At 41.3% G+C, this 18,875-nt stretch overlaps 1 protein-coding gene across 1 annotated transcript in view; it reads left to right on the forward strand.

Moving 5' to 3' along the window:
- Nucleotides 1-18,875, forward strand: part of DNAH5 (dynein axonemal heavy chain 5) — a 168,892-nt gene that overhangs the window by 41,283 nt on the left and 108,734 nt on the right. The window contains exons 20-25 of the mRNA XM_044233758.1: nucleotides 4,804-4,982; nucleotides 5,349-5,536; nucleotides 5,865-6,059; nucleotides 10,378-10,512; nucleotides 11,354-11,461; nucleotides 13,620-13,773. Of these exons, the coding sequence (XP_044089693.1) occupies nucleotides 4,804-4,982; nucleotides 5,349-5,536; nucleotides 5,865-6,059; nucleotides 10,378-10,512; nucleotides 11,354-11,461; nucleotides 13,620-13,773 (959 nt within the window). The remainder of the gene's footprint in view (nucleotides 1-4,803; nucleotides 4,983-5,348; nucleotides 5,537-5,864; nucleotides 6,060-10,377; nucleotides 10,513-11,353; nucleotides 11,462-13,619; nucleotides 13,774-18,875) is intronic.

Here is an 18,875-nt window from a genome sequence, read left to right on the forward strand (position 1 = left end):
ATACCCCTTCTTCTGGTTCCTCTCTATCCTCCTGGTCTAAATGTAGAACACGCCACCTTCATATCCCTTCTTCTGGTTCCTCTCTATCTTCCTGGTCTAAATGTAGAACACGCCAGGACTCTGTCCACCTGCGTTCCCTGCTCCGGTGATCTCATGTGGCTTTGGGTGTCATGCAGATGTGGACTCCCCAGTCTGCACCCAACCGGGGCCTCTCGCCTGAACTCCAGACACATACACCCACTTGCCTGTGCTACATGTTCACTTGGAGAGGTGCAGGGAATTTACACTTACCACGTCTGATCTTGCCCCGGCAAACCTGCCTTCCTGTAGTCTTCCCCATCCTAACAAACGACGAATCCATCCTTCGGTGGCTCAAGCCGAAATCCTTGGAGCATCCTTGGTGCCTTCCTTTTTCTCTTGCTTCCTCAGCCCATCAATCATGAAGCTCGCTCAGCGCCATTTCCAGAAATCATCCAGGATGTGATGCTGTTGTCATGCTGTTCCAAGCCACCATAATCTCTAGCCGGGATTATTGCGGTAGGCTTTTAACTTGTCTCCCTGCTTCCGCCACACCCCCCCCCCCCGCCCCGCAGAGTCTACTCTCAAGTCAGACACTGGGACATAAGTCATATTCTGTCCCCCCTTTGCCTCAGTCCCCCCACTGTCTTTCTCTCTCACCCAAAATGAACGCCAGTGTCCTCATGCTGGTCCGCAGGGGCTGGCATGAGCTGACTCTGGCTGCATTTCTGTTTCTTTTTCCTCATTCAGCTTCAGCCGCTTGTTCCTTGGCTGGTCCTTGAGCAGTGCACCCTTGCTTCAGAGCCTTTGCACTTGCTGTCCCCTTGAGCTGAATTCTTTCTCCCGTCAGTACCGGCAGAGCTGGTGTCCTCGCCGCCTCCTGGGCTCTGCTCACATGACGTCCCAGAGCTGTCGTCATACCCCCTTCCTGAAGCAGTGACCCCCACATCCCTCGCCCTCCCCGCCAGCTTTATTTTTTCTGTTTCCTATTTTTAAATAACTTGTTTCCTTCCTTTGGGATGTCCGCTGAAGAGCCAGCATGGACTTTCCGTGATTTATTTACTATTTCTAGAATAGTGCTGTCGCATTACAGGTGCTGAAGAAGCATTTCCCGAATCAATGCGAGAAATGTTTATTTTCAGAGTCACATCTTTGTGGTGAAAAATTTAAATAGGACAGAAGAACATACAATTGGAAGTATGAGAGTAAAGTTTCCCCTGTTTTTTTAAAAACAGTTTATTTCCTTTCTTCCTGGAAATGTCTAATGCTTGTGTGTTAAGATTCTTTTTAAATTTTCACATATAAGTATCAGACTGTACAAACTTCTCTGCACCTTCATTCTTTCATTGTGTTCACTGTATCAAAAGAACTGGATAACTTTAAAAGCAAAGTGAGTATCTGTAAGTTTGTCTCAGTCTGTCTCCCCCTAACTGTTCATTTGCTTATTTTTCTTTATTTATCGTGATGATGGGAGAAGTGAGTTACCATTTTGTTGTTGTTGTTGTTGTTGAACCCTGGGACTCCACGGCGAGCTTTGCTGAGCTTTTACAGAAGAACCCTCACTAAAATTAATACTTACAAAGTCAAAGACCAGAGGCATCGATCGACTTGTCAGTCTTTCCCCGATTGCCCTGAGGCAGTTCAACAATGTTGGCAGCTTTAGTCTCTGGGAAGTTCACCGTCAGGTGGATGGAGCTGCTGATATTCCAGATGATAAAATAGTTGTTCTAATTTGCTAAGAACATACAGCACCTTTCTCTGAAAGAAAGCTCATGGCGTTTCTCATGACTACTCCTTCCTTCCACTCTGGGCACAAGCAGAGAAGACAGAAGTCATCTTTGCTGCCCCATCACTCAGGCAGAGGGCAGCAGCAATCAAATGCCGGTAGAAGCTTCTTGTCTGCTTGATAAGAAATGTAGGTAGGTCTAAGCAACCCGCGCCTTTGTCTCAAGTATTCTCACGGCTCCTGTGAGTCACACTCTCATGTTGAGCCCTGGACTCTGCACTCCACAGCTGTGTGGTCTTGGCCAAGACACCTAACCTCTCTGATTCCCTCCTTTTGGAATTACCGTGTGGACTAGAGGTGATGGATGTAGGTACCCAGGCCTGGCACCCAGTAAATGTTAGTCATTATTGTTGTTGCTATGACTATGGTTTCTTTTAATCATCAATAACATGTTCTTTATCAATGTTTCCTTTTGTTTCTCCTTAAGCATGTTCTATAATCAGAGTCTATAACCAAACCAAAGAAAAGGAACAAAGAAAAATAAGTTCCTGATGTCCGTCTCCTTGCCTTAGGAGGTTTTTAGCATTTGGGAATCAATATTCTTTAAGAATAGGAGCTGAAAACACTATGAATGTTGGTTTTTGTGGTTGATTTGGTTAAATTGAATTCCATCATAAGACCTGGATCATGGGGCTGGCCATTGTTGGTTTAATGTGATAGTCAAATTCTACATCTCTCTCTCTCTTTTTCTTAAATTTCTTGATAGATAGGAAGGAATGCAACTATAGGTGCATTCTTTATTTTATTTATAAATAAAAAATATTCTTTAGAATATTTATTCTTTATTTATTCTATTTATTTATTCTTTATTAAAGAATATTAATTCTTTATTTTATTTTATTTATTTTTTAAAAGTAGGCTGCATGTCTAACTTGGGGTGTGAACTCACAACCCTGAGATTAATAGGCACATGCTCTATCAACTGAGTAAACCGGGTGCCCCCACATTGTGCATCTCTAATTCCAGTAGCTGCTGGGAGAGGAGGAGCCAATTAAGACTGTACAGCTGGGCTGGCATAAGACATTTATTTAATAAGAGTTGGTGGAGTACTAGGTGCCAGGTTTAGGGAAATAGTTGAAGGTACAAGTATGAACTAGACCCCGTTCCTGAGAGCAGAGAGCTTAGGGCAGTCTGCTGGGGAGATAGAAAGCTGCAGAAAACCACTAAGCACATAAAAGTCCAAATCCTTTTCCTGAATGATGACATTTTTTAAATCAGCCAAGAGACTGGAAAGGAAAGTAGGAAAGAGGAGGAGAGGTGCACATACATCTAGAATACTCGGGAGCATCACATGAATGTGGACATGAAGATCCATGCTTGTCTCTGAAAGGCAAGTCCTAGAGGAGTCTGGGGGCCAGCCTAGCAGCTGGGCTGAAGCCTCACCCAGCGGAGGAAGGAAGGGATCAAGCACCTGGCTTGCCCACTTATTTTTCATGTAAGTAGGATGCCTTCAAGGCACTTTAACAACTTGCCGGTACTTCAGTTCAAATATAGACCCAGATGATCCCAGTTGTAAAAAGGGTTTGCAAGACGAAGTAGTGGGTGGCCAGAGTTCCTGGAGATTTATTCCTTACCTGGCGGGGTGGACATGTTCTAGAACCCGGCAGTGTTAGGGCTTGTCACCAGACAGGTAAGCTCGAGTCTCAGCTCTGCCGCCACAATCCTGAGGAAAGGAGTCCCATCTCTGGAAACCTTTCCCTTCGTCTGCAAAATGGGAAAAACAACAGTAGCTTCCCTGCAGGGTTCTCCGTTCCGGGCTTACGTGAGATCTTGTAGGTGGAGCCCATCACGTGAACTATTATTACTGAGACGGCTCTGCCAGGGATAGCGGAAGGGCAAGACGAGAAAGAAAACCTTGAATTAAAAGGCAAAATCAAAGTGAACTTGGGCGTCCTCCTGAGTTTACCTTGTCTTCTCCCTCTCCGGGCTCTGTGTACTTTCAGGGCTCAGCCATTGACTAGCCTATTTTAGGAGCCTACTTCTGTTAAAATACCGACTCTAGAGGACCTCCAGTTGATGTGCTCACGGTTTATTTCCACCCTTCATGCTGGATGATAACTTTATATCCTTTGAAATATTTTTCGAGTCCAGATGAATACTTTACAGAGCTCAGCCACAAGAAAGCCCTAAACTGCATTACTTTATAGACTTCCTTTGACAACCAGTGGGATGCTGGGGGATCGAGTAACTCATCAGTGAGTATCAGATTAGTTTTCTCCTTCCCAGGCACTCTTGTATTTTCTTCCAGAATCTTCTGTTAATATCATGCAGTAAGAGACAGTAGAAGGTGTGTGTCAGGACAGTAGTTGTTCCCAGAAATAGATCAAAGATGTGATTATTTAGCAATGTGTGATTCAGATATCAAATATCATGCCCCCTATACCTCAAATTATTCATTAGATTCAAAAGGGGATTAATCTTTTTTTTTTTTTTAAAGATTATTTGAAGCGGGTAGGGGCAGCAGGAGAGGGCAAGAGGGAATCCCAAACAGACTCCACGATGAACACAGAGCCCCACGCAGGGCTCCATCTCACGAACCTGAGATCATGACCTGAGCCAAAACCAAGAGTCAAATGCTTAACTGACTGTACCACCCAAAAAGCAATTAATCAAATGGTGTCCAGTCTGTTCTATAGAATACCATTCTTTAAAGGTTGGTAGGTTTTTGTGAAAATTTGCCAAGTAAGTTTTGAAAATGCTATGTACTATTTTTCACGCTTGGAGAATCTCACTATACATTATCCTGAGAAAGCCCATTGGACCTTTTTAGGAATTTTCAAACTTACTTGGCCATAGGCCATCCCCTCCTTTTTCCTCTACACATGTTTATATCGGTAAGAAAAGCATATATTAAGATGCAGTTCGGGAAATATTATGTAGGGACAGTGGCTCGAGTTTTCCCTTTTTACATCTGGCGTGGGTTTCATTTTGCTGTGGCGTCTCCGCAGTGCCTTCCGGGTGCTGGCGGGGTAGTTCTAGTGATGTCCCTTTTCCTGCAGGTGTTACATCACGTTGGCTCAGGCTCTGGGAATGAGCATGGGAGGAGCTCCGGCCGGACCTGCAGGAACCGGGAAAACAGAGACGACGAAAGATATGGGACGATGTCTTGGGAAGTATGTTGTGGTTTTCAATTGTTCTGACCAGATGGACTTCCGAGGCCTTGGACGGATTTTTAAAGGTGATGGTTATAGTTTTTACTTGATGAAAAATTTAAGCTAGGGTGGAATATCTTGTTAAGATTTCTTTTCTTCAACCATTGGCTACAGTGCAGGGTCATTTTTCAACTTTGTGCAACTTTTCGGAAACTGAACCTCACGGTGTTGTTGTCCTCCTCACTCGCCTTCACCCCCGCAGGTTGGCCGCTTCCAGATGAAGTGCCACATGGTGAATCATGTTGGGGGCACCCTGTGCATAGTCTGTTTGTTCCAGGTTTTTTTTTGAACAGACTTATCTCTGGCTTGTCTTGGCAGCTGCAAAATGCCCTTTCCCCCGGCTTTTTGAAATTATATACTAATTGGATTTTCTATTTAATTTTCCTCCGAAGGACTGGCACAGTCTGGATCCTGGGGTTGTTTTGATGAATTTAACCGTATCGATTTACCAGTTCTGTCCGTGGCAGCCCAGCAAATTTCCATTATTCTGACATGTAAAAAGGAGCGGAAAAAGTCTTTTATTTTTACCGATGGAGATAATGTGACTATGAACCCTGAATTTGGACTTTTCCTGACCATGGTAAGGAGCCACAGGGAGAGCTGCTGAATGTCAGTCTTATCGCAGCTTTCATGCCTCGCCCGGGTCTCAGGGCCCTTCGTTTCCATGGACGGAAATTGGGACGGTATTTTTAACTCCTGTGTGAAAGCCTTGGGTGTTAAACAAAGCTCGTCGTAATAACCTGTGATGTCGTCTCTCCGGTTAAAAGGGGAGTAAGATATGTAAGTGCGTTCTCCAGTGATCAGCCCAGATTGGCTGCCTGTGCTCGATGGATCTGTTTCTGGCATACAGTGGGTGTGTGCTGCCCCGTGACCGTGACGTTCACCCCTGGTGTTTATTTCCCGTGTAGAATCCTGGCTATGCTGGGCGGCAGGAGCTCCCCGAGAACCTGAAGATTAACTTCCGCTCCGTGGCCATGATGGTGCCCGACCGGCAGATTATCATAAGGGTGAAGCTGGCTAGTTGTGGCTTCATCGACAACGTTGTTCTGGCCCGGAAGTTCTTCACACTCTACAAGCTGTGCGAGGAGCAGCTTTCTAAGCAGGTGTGAGGTGCTGGGGGGCTCTCCGCACTTAGCCCCCTTAGTTCTTCTCTTCTGTGAAATTTGCTCGTTTTGAAAAATTGTAGGCTAGGGCTGTCTGCAGATTACGTTAGTGATACGAAGTTGAAAGTCTTATCATTACAAAATTAATTTTATATGCATAGTTTTTTTAAATGCTCTTAAATAAATTAATATTTGCGGCGTAAGAAATGAGGTAAGTACTTTTGGAACTGATTGAAGAGCCAAAGAATTATAAATATGAAGATTTGCTCTTTATCCCACTGGTACATTAATCATAATATGTGCTGTGTGTCCTCATGGTTTTCAGGAACCTCTTAGTCATTGCTCTTCTCACTTCCAAGTCGCTCATGTAGCGGCCATGCCTTGCTAATAATAGTCTATTTTATCTACTGTCACTTTTTAAAAAATTTATTTCTCATTTTTATAATTTAAATTCAATTAACATATAGTGTATTATTAGTTTCAGAGGGAGAGTTTAGTGATTCATCTACTGTAATTTTTTTTAAAAGATTTTATTTATTTATTTGAGAAAGAGAGAGCGTGAGCAGGGAGGAGGGAGAGGCAGAGGGAGAAGCAGGCTCCTGGGTGAGTAGGGGCCCCGCCAGGAGGCTCCATCCTAGGACCCTGGGATCATGACCTGGGCCGAAGGCAGACGCTTAACTGACCGAGCCCCCCAGGTGCCCTCCTGCACTGTTTAGAGTAGCAGTTTCTGATGCAGTTTTTAATTACGAGGCATGAAACTAATCTTACATTACTTTTGTCGGAGTTATCTGTTGCTGTTTGACAACAGTCCCATAAACTTGCCAGCTTAAAACAACACATAATTTATTATTTCATGTTTTCTGTGGGTCAGGAGTCCTGGTCCAGCTTGGCTGGGTCCTCTGCTTAGAGCGTAACAAGGCTTCAATCAAGTCTTGGGCCCGTTCATGACTGGGGGAGGACTTACTTTTATGCTCACTGCAGTTGTTGGCAGAATTCTGTTCTCGAGGTTGGAAGACTGGGGGTTTCAGCTTCTTGCCGGCTGTCAGCTGGACGAGGCCGCGCCACTGGTCCCCACAGGCTGCACGCTGCTGCCTGCCACATGGCTGCTTGCCCTCTCAACGTCCGTGAGGAGAAGAGGTTCCAGCAAGATGGCTGCAGCAGTCCTGTATTGGGATTCTCCGGAGAAACAGAACCAATATGATACATTCATTTATACCTACAAAGAAATTCATTATAAGGTATTAGGTCACACACGTATGTAGGTAGAGAGGTCCCATGATCTATTGTCTGTAAGCTGGAAACCAGGAAATTGGGGGTGTAGTTTGAAGGGATGATGGTGTAGATTCTAGTCCAAGTCTGAAGGCCAGACAACCGGGAGCCCTGAGGACAGGAGAAGGTTGATATCCCAGCCCAGCAGTAGAGCAGAGAGAGTGAATCCAACCTCCTCTGCCTTTTTGTTCTATTCAGGTCTCCATCGATGGGGTGGTGCCCACCCACACTGGGGAGGGCCATCTTCTTTACTCAACCCACCAGTTCAATGCTAATCCCTTCCAGAAACTCATTTAGAGACACATTCACAGATAATGTTCGATCAGCTACCTGGACCTCCTGGGGCGCACTCAGATTGACACATAAAATCAGCCATCACAGATCTTAAGTAATGTGACCACAGAATCATATATACACAATCACATATGACCTGTCACCTTTACTGTATTGTATTGGTTAAAGCAAATCACAGGTCCTACCACACTCAAGGGGAAAAGATCACACCAGGAAGTGGGGATCATGGCACAGATTGTTAGGACATATAAATAAAAATTGCCAAAAGCACATGCTAAATAATAAAACACTAAAATAAGCGTAAAACTATAACATGAATAAAACTTCCTGACATACATAACTTTGATCCTTCTCTTCACTCTCCTTCATTCCCAACTTCTATTTTTTTATACGCCCAGCCTCCATTAAATTATATTTTCTCTAAAAATATTCTTGGTTTCTTCTGCTTCTGCAGCCTTTACGTACCCATTCTTCTTCTTCCTCTGTCAAGTGTTTTTCCATGCTGTTTCTTTCTTTCTTTCTTTCGTTTTTTTAAAAAAGATTTTATTTATTTATTTGCAGACAGAGATCACAAGTAGGCACAGAGGCAGGCAAGAGAGAGCGGGAAGCAGGGTCCCTGCTGAGCAGAGAGTTCCCTGCGGGGTTTGATCCCAGGACCCTGGGACCATGACCTGAGCTGAAGGCAGAGGTTTAACCTGCTGAGCCACCCAGGCGCCCCTCCACACTGTTTCTTGCTTGTAGAAAACTCCCACATCACCGACTCTGGTCTTCTTCTCTACTATCGCCTTTCTCTTTCCGTCATGCCCCCTGCTCACCGGGTCATTGTCTGACAAAATGAGTCTACGCACCCAAAACAGTTGGCCCCGTGCTGATTGATCTCTGGGTGAACATCCTGTGAATCTCACCTCATGACCACACATTAAGTGAGTCCAGTTCTGAGAAGTTTTCCTTAATTAATTCCACACACCAGCACTTTCAAGTCATTGTTACTTTTTGGTGAATTTGCTTACTTTTTTATCATGGTACTTCTATTAGAATTTAAACTCCTTGAAAGTAGGAACTCCATCTGAATATTTTTCTGGGCTCCATCCCCCCATTGGTGGGTATGAAGTGATGCATACAACTCCAGTCACCTTAGCAAATAATCATTGTTATTTTTTCACGTGATAAAACATACATAATATTAACTTTGCCACCTTAACCATCTTTAAGTGTACAATTCAGTAGTGTTAAGTGTATTGACAATGTGGGACACTTGAGTGGCTCAGTGGGTTAAGCCTCTGCCTTCGGCTCAGGTCATGATCCCAGGATCCTGGGATGGAGCCCAGCATCAGGCTCCTTAGTCAGCGGGAGCCTGCTTCTCCCTCTCCCTGCTACTCCCCCTACTTGTGCATTCTCTGTCTCTCTGACAAATAAATAAAATGTTTAAAAAAAGGTGTATTCACGATGCTATGAAACTAATCTCCATAACTTTTTCCTTTTGCAAAACTCTAAACCCATTAAACAGCGATTCCTCTCTTATTCTTACCCTCAGCCCCAGATACCTCCCCCTTTACTTCTTGTTTTTATGTATTTTACTGCTTTGTATTTTACATGAGATACCTCACGTAAGGGGGATCATACAGCATTTGTCTTTTTTTGACTGGCTTATTTGCTTAGCATGAGCCTCAAGGTTCATTTGTGGTATTGCGGGTGACGGAGTTCCTTTTTATGACTGAATGGCATTCCACTGTATGGCTATGCCACATTTTTTCTTCCATTCATCCATCCATGGGCATTCGAGTTGCTTCCACCGCTAGGCTACAGTGACTGCTACTGCTATGAACATGGGTGTACAAATATCTCTTTGAGCTCCTGCTTTCGATTATTTGGGTATATACTTAGAAGTGGGATTTCTGGATCATATGGTAGTTCTATTTTCAATTTTTTGAGCAACGGCCATACTGTTTTCTATAGTGGTTGGTAATATGTGATACCAGGGTAACCCAGTTGATTGAGGGTCTGACTCTTGATTTCAGCTCAGGTCATGATCTCAGGGTCATGGGATCAAGCCCTGAATCTGTCTTTGTGCTCAGCTTGGAGTCAGCTGGAGATTCTCTCTCTTCTTCTCCCTCTGGCCCTCTCCCCGCTCATACTAGCTCAATAAATAAATAAATATTTTAAAAAGTTTATAGTGGTTGGATAATTGGGTTTTAATTATTCAATTTACATGTGATGAAATTTGGTGTTATTGAGCTTTTATAAATATATATTAAGGGAATAACAAAGCTGGGGGCTTGGCTTTCTGATTTGTCCTTATTTCCCAGTTGTATGTAATCCTAGAATGTAGCTACTTTTCTTCTTCCTTAATACCTTTGTCTTTTCCCCATCATATATAAATATATATACTCCTCTTTCAGAATTTTAGCTTTAGATATATGAGGAAATTTTTCTATGGATGACTGATTAAGAAGAAGCTCAGGAGGACGCGTATACTCCAAGAGGAAATTTATTCCTTTCTCCCTGTCAAAATATATTTATTAGTTCTGACCTAAGAGCTTAAATTAATGGTCATATATGAGAGGACTCTTTTGGATATTCTCTATTTGCTCCAAAAATATATTGATAAAAATTTATTGCTCCACCAGCTGTACAATTTTTTTCTAAAGGAAAATTACAGTTTGTTCATTATTGTGAATAGGCCTTTTGTCAAATGTATAGTTTTCACGCATAAGTTAATGTTGAAAATAAGCCCTGTGTACCTCATGTGCTTCAGGTACATTATGATTTTGGTCTGCGGAACATTCTGTCAGTTCTGCGAACACTGGGAGCAGCCAAAAGAGCCAACCCCACAGATACGGAATCAACGATCGTCATGCGCGTTCTACGAGACATGAATCTTTCCAAACTGGTAAGATTCACAGATGGAAAAGTTCCACCCACTTAAATATCAGCTAACTAAGCACAAATGAGATTTAGAAATATTTATTTAAAATACTCATTTAAAATGTTTAATTATCAGCTAAAAGCGCTGGAGAGCATAACTTTAAATTAGACTTTTTCGGAAGTTATTTTTGCAGTAACTCGTATCTAGTATAACATACGCCTACTTCCATAGAATTGAAATGGATTTTTAAAAATCCACATGTTAAGTTTCCAAATACCTTGAAATACTTTTGGATTTTAGAGCTAAAATCTCACCTTCTTTAAAGTCTGTAGAGCCCAGCAGGAAATTATATGTAAATTTAACAAATGTGTAATAATTTCACACTCTTTCATTTCACAGTAGAGACTGAAAATCCTTTGTTCAATATCAGCAAATCTATGCACAGGTGACAGAATGATATATTTTTATTTCAAAATAAAAGTGTGAGGCAAATTCCAATTCATGAATTTGTTACTGTCTCTTATTTAAATTACTTTTTAAATTACTTTTTAAAATTCAAATTAGAAACTTGTAGGTTATATAGTAACTCTCCAAACTGGTTATTTTATGGGGAGGTTGTTCTGTAGGCAAATTTTTCCTTCATCTACTTCCTTCCATTTTCCTCTTCTTCCTCCCTTTTCTCTCCCCCCTTTCTATAAATAACTAACTTACGGGTAGCATGAGAAAATATTTCTCAACTTCAATGAAGATGGTATTTTATTTATTAATAGTTTTGATAAAATAATTTGGTATGTTCAGCATTTTCAGTTTATCTGTACATCGTGCAAAAATAGTTGATCCAGTTTCCGTTTCTTTTCTCTTTTAGATTGATGAGGATGAACCCTTATTTTTGAGTTTGATTGAAGATCTCTTCCCAAATATTCTTCTGGACAAAGCAGGTTACCCTGAACTGGAAATGGCGATTAGTAGACAGGTAATACATTTTTCAGGGCATCCAGGCCTACGTCCCTCCTGTTGGAATTCCATGGGCGTCAGGTGGCGCTCATATATTCCAGCTCTGTGGGTTCCAAGAACAGCCCCCAGGGCTGTGGCCAGTGTTTCAGGACAGGCTTTTCCTCACCACTGACGGAGCTCCTCCAGCCAGGGAGTCCTCCACCATCCCACAGCCACATGTTTAGCTGGCCATGTGCCCAGGGTCCCATTATTGATGGAAACTGTTCCACACCAGATTCCGAAAGAAATATGACGAGGGAGCGGGAGGAGTGGGGCTCAGCTAGCTGCCTTGCCTGGCCCAGCTTGGCTTTTTCTGTGGCCCTGGTGTTTCCACGTGGCCTTGATCTCTGACTCTTGCCCCTGAGAGTCATACACAATGATCTCATGAGGTTCCTCACCTGTCATTCTTTTTTCCCAGGCCCAGCATCACTTGCAATTTCTTCCTGGGGCCCTGGAGGGGTCTACCACGTTATATGTATCATTACGGGTCTGGATTTCCCATGACACTTGATAGAGCTTTGCTTTCTTATAGTTTTCCTAGGAGTGAAAATGAACCATGTAAACCCTGTGCTTCTGTATCTTTTCCTACAAGGAAGAGTTTGGGGGGAAAAAAAAGGTTTTATAGAAGTGGCTATTAGCTCATATTTATAAAACACATTTGAATTCTTTGAAGATATTTGTTAACAAAAATCAAATCTAATGGATTTAGAATCCATTCTCATGGAATTTAGAATTTAGAATTTTAGAATTCAATCTAATGGAATTTGATGGATATTTTCCTTTTAAAAATAAGTATATAAAAATCTTCATCTCCAGAGCCCGTGGGTGGCCCAGTTAGGCGTCTGACTCTTGATTTTGGCTCAGGTCATGATCTTAGGGTCCTGAGACAGAGCCCTGCGTGGGCCTGTGTTCAGGAAGAGTCTGCTTGAGATTCTGTCTTTCCCTTCACCCTCTGCTCACCCCCTAAAATAAAGAAATAAAATCTTAAAAAAAAAATCTTAATCTCCTGATCAGGTAAGAGTGATGATTCATTTTGCAAATGGTTTCTTCATCATATGGCTGAATTAATTGTAGCATTGTCTTAAAAACTTAGTATAAGTAACGTATAGGGTGACTAACAGCATAATTCGTAGCATATGAACAATTTGAAAAGCACAGATATATAGCATAAAATGATACATGATTATTATCCAACAATTATTTAAGTAAAAATAAAAGCATCGTTCATAGTGTGTTTAAGCATAGCATGATAGTACGAGTTTCCTGGGCTCACATCCCCACTCTAACTTTATAAGTAATAATCTTGGGGAAATTGCTAGGTCCCTCTGTGCCTCAGTTTCCTTCTCCGTAAAAGAAAGATATCGATAGGACAAATCTTCTAGTGTTGTTACGAATATAGAACTTAGAATAGCGTTTGGCATGTTAACTTTCACGTATGTGTTGTACAGATTAAAACTACCCAGTAGATTTATAGACAGTTGGAATTTTCTATGGAATATCAGTCAACTTGGTATGCTGCAAAGTTTTTCAGTTACTAAATATCACATTTTAAATTAAAGATTCAAAATGCATATTGACATTTGAGTCTTTATTCTTAAGTTGTTCCTAGGCATATATTCAAGGATATATTAATATAAATGTATTCAATTGTTGAAGGCAAATGCAGATGTTTCTTATTGGCTTGGGATAACATTTTGAGTGTTCAATTTGCTCTTTGTCTTTGTATATATATATTTTTATGCAATATATATGAAAATTTTCTATTTTAAATTAACTCCATGCCACACTTGGGGGTCGAACTGACAAGCCTGAGATCAGGCGTTACACTGACTGAGCCTTCCAGGGACCCCAGCAATATATCTTTTTGTGTGGTAAAATCCATAACATAAAATTTACCATTTAACCATTTTTAAATGTATTTTTCAGTGGCATTAAGTACATTCACATTATTGTGCAAAACATCATCACCATCCATCTTTAGAACTTCTCTCACCTTCCCGAACTGAGACTCCATGCCCATTAAATAAGAACCCCCATTCCTCTCCCCACCCCCACTCAGTGTCTGTGCTTATCTTGAGCACAATGGTAAGTCCCAGTTGCTGTTGATGTGGCCCAATGTGGGGCTTTTATGTTTTCAGGTTGAAGAAGCTGGTTTAATCAACCATCCTCCTTGGAAACTCAAAGTCATCCAGCTGTTTGAGACGCAGAGAGTGCGGCATGGGATGATGGCCCTGGGGCCCAGTGGAGCAGGAAAGACCACCTGCATCCACACCTTGATGAAAGCCATGGCCGGTAAGGGGGTGGCCACGCCCCATTGCTCTGGGAGACACATTTAAATAGTTGTGACCCATTTGAATATTCCAAGAGGTACACAAAAGTCAGACACATTAATATATTTGTATAGGAGAGAATGCTGCTTTACTGATTATTGGGTACATTTTAGAGATAACATAATAATGAACTAGAAGGGAAAAAGCTTTTTCAGCTTTATTGAGATGTAATTGGCTTATAACATCATGTTTAGTGTGTACAGTGTATTGACTTGGAACATTTGTATGATGCAAATGATTACCACCATGAGATTTGACCCCCATCTTATCACATAGGACCATTTCTTTTTTGTGGTGAGAACATTTAAGATCTACTCTTCTAGCAACATTCAAGTATATGATACAGTATAATTAGCTACAATCACTCTACTACAGTAGGCTATAATGTACATTAGACCCCCATACCTATTGATCCTTTAGCTGGAAGTTTGTACCCATTGCCCAATATCTCCCCATTTCCCTATACCTCAAATAGTGGTGACCACCATTCTACAATCTCTTTTTCAGAATTTGATTTTTTTAGATTCTATATATAAGTGATATTACATAGATTCTATATATAAGTGATATTACAAAGTATTTGTCTTTCCCTGTCTGACTTAATTCATTTAGCATGATGTTCTCAAGGTCCATCCATGTTGATTGCAAGTGACAGGATGTCTTTCTAGCTCATGATTGAGTAATAAATAAATAAATATACATATATAAAAATAAATATATGTTTATATATATATACACACACACACACCACATTTTTTAAATCCATTCATCTATTAATGGACATTTAAATTGTTTCCATATCTTGGCTTCTGGGAATAATGTTGTGTGAAAAAATTCCTGAACAGTGACTTTACATATTGCATTGTATGTTTTACTCATGCCATTTAATTTCACAATGATCTTGAGATGTGGCTATTACCATCCCATTTTGTACAAAAATTCAAGGCTCAAATTCAGAAATGCTTTGTGTTGCAAAGACGGTAAGTGGTAGGATTTGGAATTAATGTCAGGATCCACTAATGAAAAGCCCAGACTTTTTTCATTATAATTTGCCACACTTTCCAGTACGACTTAATATAACCTCCCCGTACACAAAAAATCATGGCAATTTCAATTCCTAAAATCATCCTAATCACAAACTAATTTCCTACCTAGAATCAGATGTTTTTGTGGTGAAGTTAAATGAAGGCATTTAATTTCCAGATCTCCCTAAGCCTTAGATAGCTAAGTTCCTACCTAGCGCTAGGTCATCTAAAGATAACAGGCATTGCCACATTTGTGATTATTCTTCTCTTTCCTGATTGGACATTGATATCTCTCATACTGAAAGTACTGTGTCGGCAGCTCTTGGCCATGGCAGATTTGGGTTCCAAAATTGCACAGAACTCTGGCCGTTGGAATGCGCAGGCATGGTCCCACAGGGAAAAGGTGCCTGGCTGGGTTTCCAGGAAGCCCATGCAGCCCCAGTGCACCAATCTTGAGTTGGTGGTTGTGGAGACTGTTCTATATTGCTCTAGCTTCCTGCACACTTTGGATGTAGTCTAGGTATCCTCAGCGATGGGGCCAGGGAATTTTGTACATCAATACTACACCAGGGAGTCTCCACATTGAGAAAGAACTGTGCTTCCCGCTATCACTCACCTTGCCTAAACTGAGAACTCAGACCTGCAGGACTTATCATGTGCTTTTCACGTGCTGTTAAGATTGTGTCTGGGGATTTTTATAGTGCTTTGAAATGATGTGTTCTCTCAAATTATGCCTAATAATACTTTCTTGTTGGTATGTTGCTGCCTTCTGTTTACAATAAAGTACAAATGCACCTGGTAAAATGGCTTGAACAACGGAGTACTAAATATTAAACAATAGTGATACATTATGTATAATTATGTAACCCATATGGTATCACTGGTTTTGGAGACGTTCTTTGCAAAGATGAATTAATCATTAGCTGTTGATTAACCTATTCTTGGTTTTAATATGTAGGGAAAATAGTCATTATTTTAAGCAATGCATTTTTTCTTGCTGAAACCATTCATTATCCCAAAGATCAAGAAGGTAATTGGGTTGAACTTATACTAGACCCACATATATTTGTTTCCTGATTCATCAAATTTCTCTAATGTTTGAGGTCCTGCTAGTTTTGGTAGCAGAAATGGGAAAGCAGGCATGAAAACAAAAGGCTGTGTCTTCAAGGAACTTACAGCTTAGTGGAGTAACACAGATAGTTATTAGTCAACACAGAATTGCTATGAGGAGGTTTGGACAATTATGTTGTGAGCAGAGGCAAAGGAGATCAGAAGCTTTTCTAAGGAATTATAGGAAGGCTTACAGAGCATGTGCTAGGTTGAGTAGCATTTGGTTAAAAGGCCTTCTTAGCAGAATGAAGAGCCAATGCATATAGGGGGAACTGGAGAGAGCATGGCATACCCAGAAATTGCTTTGGTATGGATAAATGTAATTTGTGTGTGTGTGGGAGTAGGGGAGGTGTAACAGAAGCTACTGGAACCCAGCGCCTCATCCCTTTGGCCTTCCCCTGGTACAGGTGTGGCTATTGGACAGCTTCTCCCACAAATGCCAGTGGTGTCCCCTCTACCCACAGTTTGGTAACAGTGGACATTGTGCTATGAACATTGGGGTATATATGGCCCCTCTTTTCACTCCATCTCTATCTGTGGGGTAAATGCCCAGTAGTACAATTGCTGAGTCATAGGGAAGCTCTATTTTTGATTTTTTGAGGAACCTCCACATTGTTTTCCAGAGTGACTGCCCCAGTTTGTATTCCCATCAACAGTGTAAGAGGGTTCCCTTTTCTCCACAGCCTCTCCAACATTTGTTGTTTCTTGCTTTGTCAACTTTTTGCTATTCTAACTGGTGTAAAGTGATATCTCAATGTGGTTTTGATTTGAATCTCCCTGATGGCTAATGATGATGAACATTTTTTCATGTGTCTGTTAGCCATTTGTATGTCTTCTTTGGAGAAGTGTCTCTTCATGTCTTCTGCCCATTTTTGATGTGAGTATCTGTTTTGTGTGTGTTGAGTTTGAGAAGATCTTTATAGATCTTGGATATCAGCCCTTTGTTTGTAGAGTCATTTGCAAGTATCTTCTCCCATTTCTTGGGTTGCCTCTTTGTTTTGTTGACTATTTGCTTTGCTGTGCAGAAGCTTTTTTTCTTGATGAAGTCCCAAAAATTCATTTTCGTTTTTGTTTCTCTTGCCTTTGGAGACATGTCTTGAAAGAAGTTGCTGTGGCCGATGTCAAATAGGTTATTGCCTATGTTCTCCTTTAGGATTTTGATGGATTCCTGTTCACATTGAGGTCTTTCATCTGTTTTGAGTTTATCTTTGTATATGGTGTAAGAGAATGGTCGAGTTTCATTCTTCTGTATATAGCTGTCTAGTTTTCTCAGGACCACTTATGGAACAGACCGTCTTATTTCCATTGGATATTTTAAATTAAAATGATGCAATTCTACCTACTACCATAATGGAATAATTTTTGACAGTTTTTCTTATATGGGCAACAGACCAAATCCAGTTTTTACCTATGACACTGTCACACTGTTTGAGAGTTTGCTGGCCTTTTATAAAGTGTGATTAGCTTAAAAAACAGTTTTGCCTGTCTTATGGATATCATTTATTGAAAAAACTGAATTGTGACTCAGTTTAACTTCAACATCATAAAGTATTGCAGATAATTTCTCTGAGTCTTTTTGTGATTTCAAAAAGGAGAATTAGGGGTGCGGGTGGCTCCGTGGGTTAAAGCCTCTGCCTTCAGGTCAGGTCTTGGTCTCAGAGTTGTGGGATCGAGCCCTGCATCAAGTTCTCTTCTCAGCAGGGAACATGCTTCCTCCTCTCTCTCTGTCTGCCTCTCTATATACTTGTGATCTCTGTCAAATAAATAAATAAAATCTTAAAAAAAAAAAAAAAAGGAGAACTGAAGTGGTGCCTGGGTGACTCAATTGGTTTAACGTCTGCCGTCAGCGAAGGTCATGATCCCAGGGTCCTGGGGTCAAGTCCCAAATCCAGCTCAGCTCCTTGCTCATCAGGGAGCCTGCTTCTCTCTCTCCGTCTGCCTTTCCCCTGCTTGTGTACTTTCTCTCGCTCTCTGTCAAATAAATAAGTAGAAATCTTTAAAAAAAAAAAAAAGGAGAACTATGGTTTAACTTTCTAAATAGGTTTAAATATTTTTATTTTTTAATTATTTATTTATTTATTTTTAAAAAGATTTTATTTATTTGTTTGACAGAGAGAGAGAGAGAGTGCGATCACAAACAGGCAGAGAAGCAGGCTCCCCACTGAGCAGAGAGCCTGATGTGGGGCATGATCCCAGGACCCTGAGACCATGACCTGAGCTGAAAGCAGAGGCTTAACCCACTGAGACACCCAGGAGCCCTGGTTTTAATATTTTTTAAAGATTTATTTGTTTATCTAAGAGAGGGAGAGCGAGGATGAGAGAGTGAGAGATCAGGGTAGGGGGCAGGAGGTGGGGTTGGAACAGAGGGAGAGAAGCAGACTCCCCACTGAGTGGGTAACCCCTCAGAGCTCATGTGGGACTTGATCTCCTGACCCTGATATCATGATCTGAGCTGAAATCAAGAGCTGAACGCTTAACTGGTTGAGCCATCCAGGTGCCCCAGTTTTAAAGGGTTTTTAACACCTTTTTCAGAGTGCATGGGTATGTATGCTTGCCTGTGTTCACCAATCTTTCATGTGATATGTAATATTTTAGCATCCATTTTTATGATTTTTACTTTAAGCCTTATTCTTCACCTTTCTGCTTATTAACCACAGTCCCTTATGTACAGTGGGTGCATTCAGAGTAGTTTTAAGGTTTGGAGGATCAAAGACATTTTTCTGAGGTCAGCCACAGAGAAGAAGTCCTCAATTCTTGCAGGATTAGTTTAATGGACTTGTCCCAAATGAACAAGAACACATCTCAGCAAATCGAAGCCAGTAATGGAGAGAATGAGGCATCTTCTGGGTGACATTTCTGGGACCAGACTTAATCTGGTATACAATAAATCAGAAGATTTCTGAGTTGTGAAATTTGAAAGATTTCCAGG

The sequence above is a fragment of the Neovison vison genome, chromosome 1 (assembly GCF_020171115.1).
Source record: "Neovison vison isolate M4711 chromosome 1, ASM_NN_V1, whole genome shotgun sequence".
Taxonomy (NCBI): Eukaryota; Metazoa; Chordata; class Mammalia; order Carnivora; family Mustelidae; genus Neogale; species Neogale vison.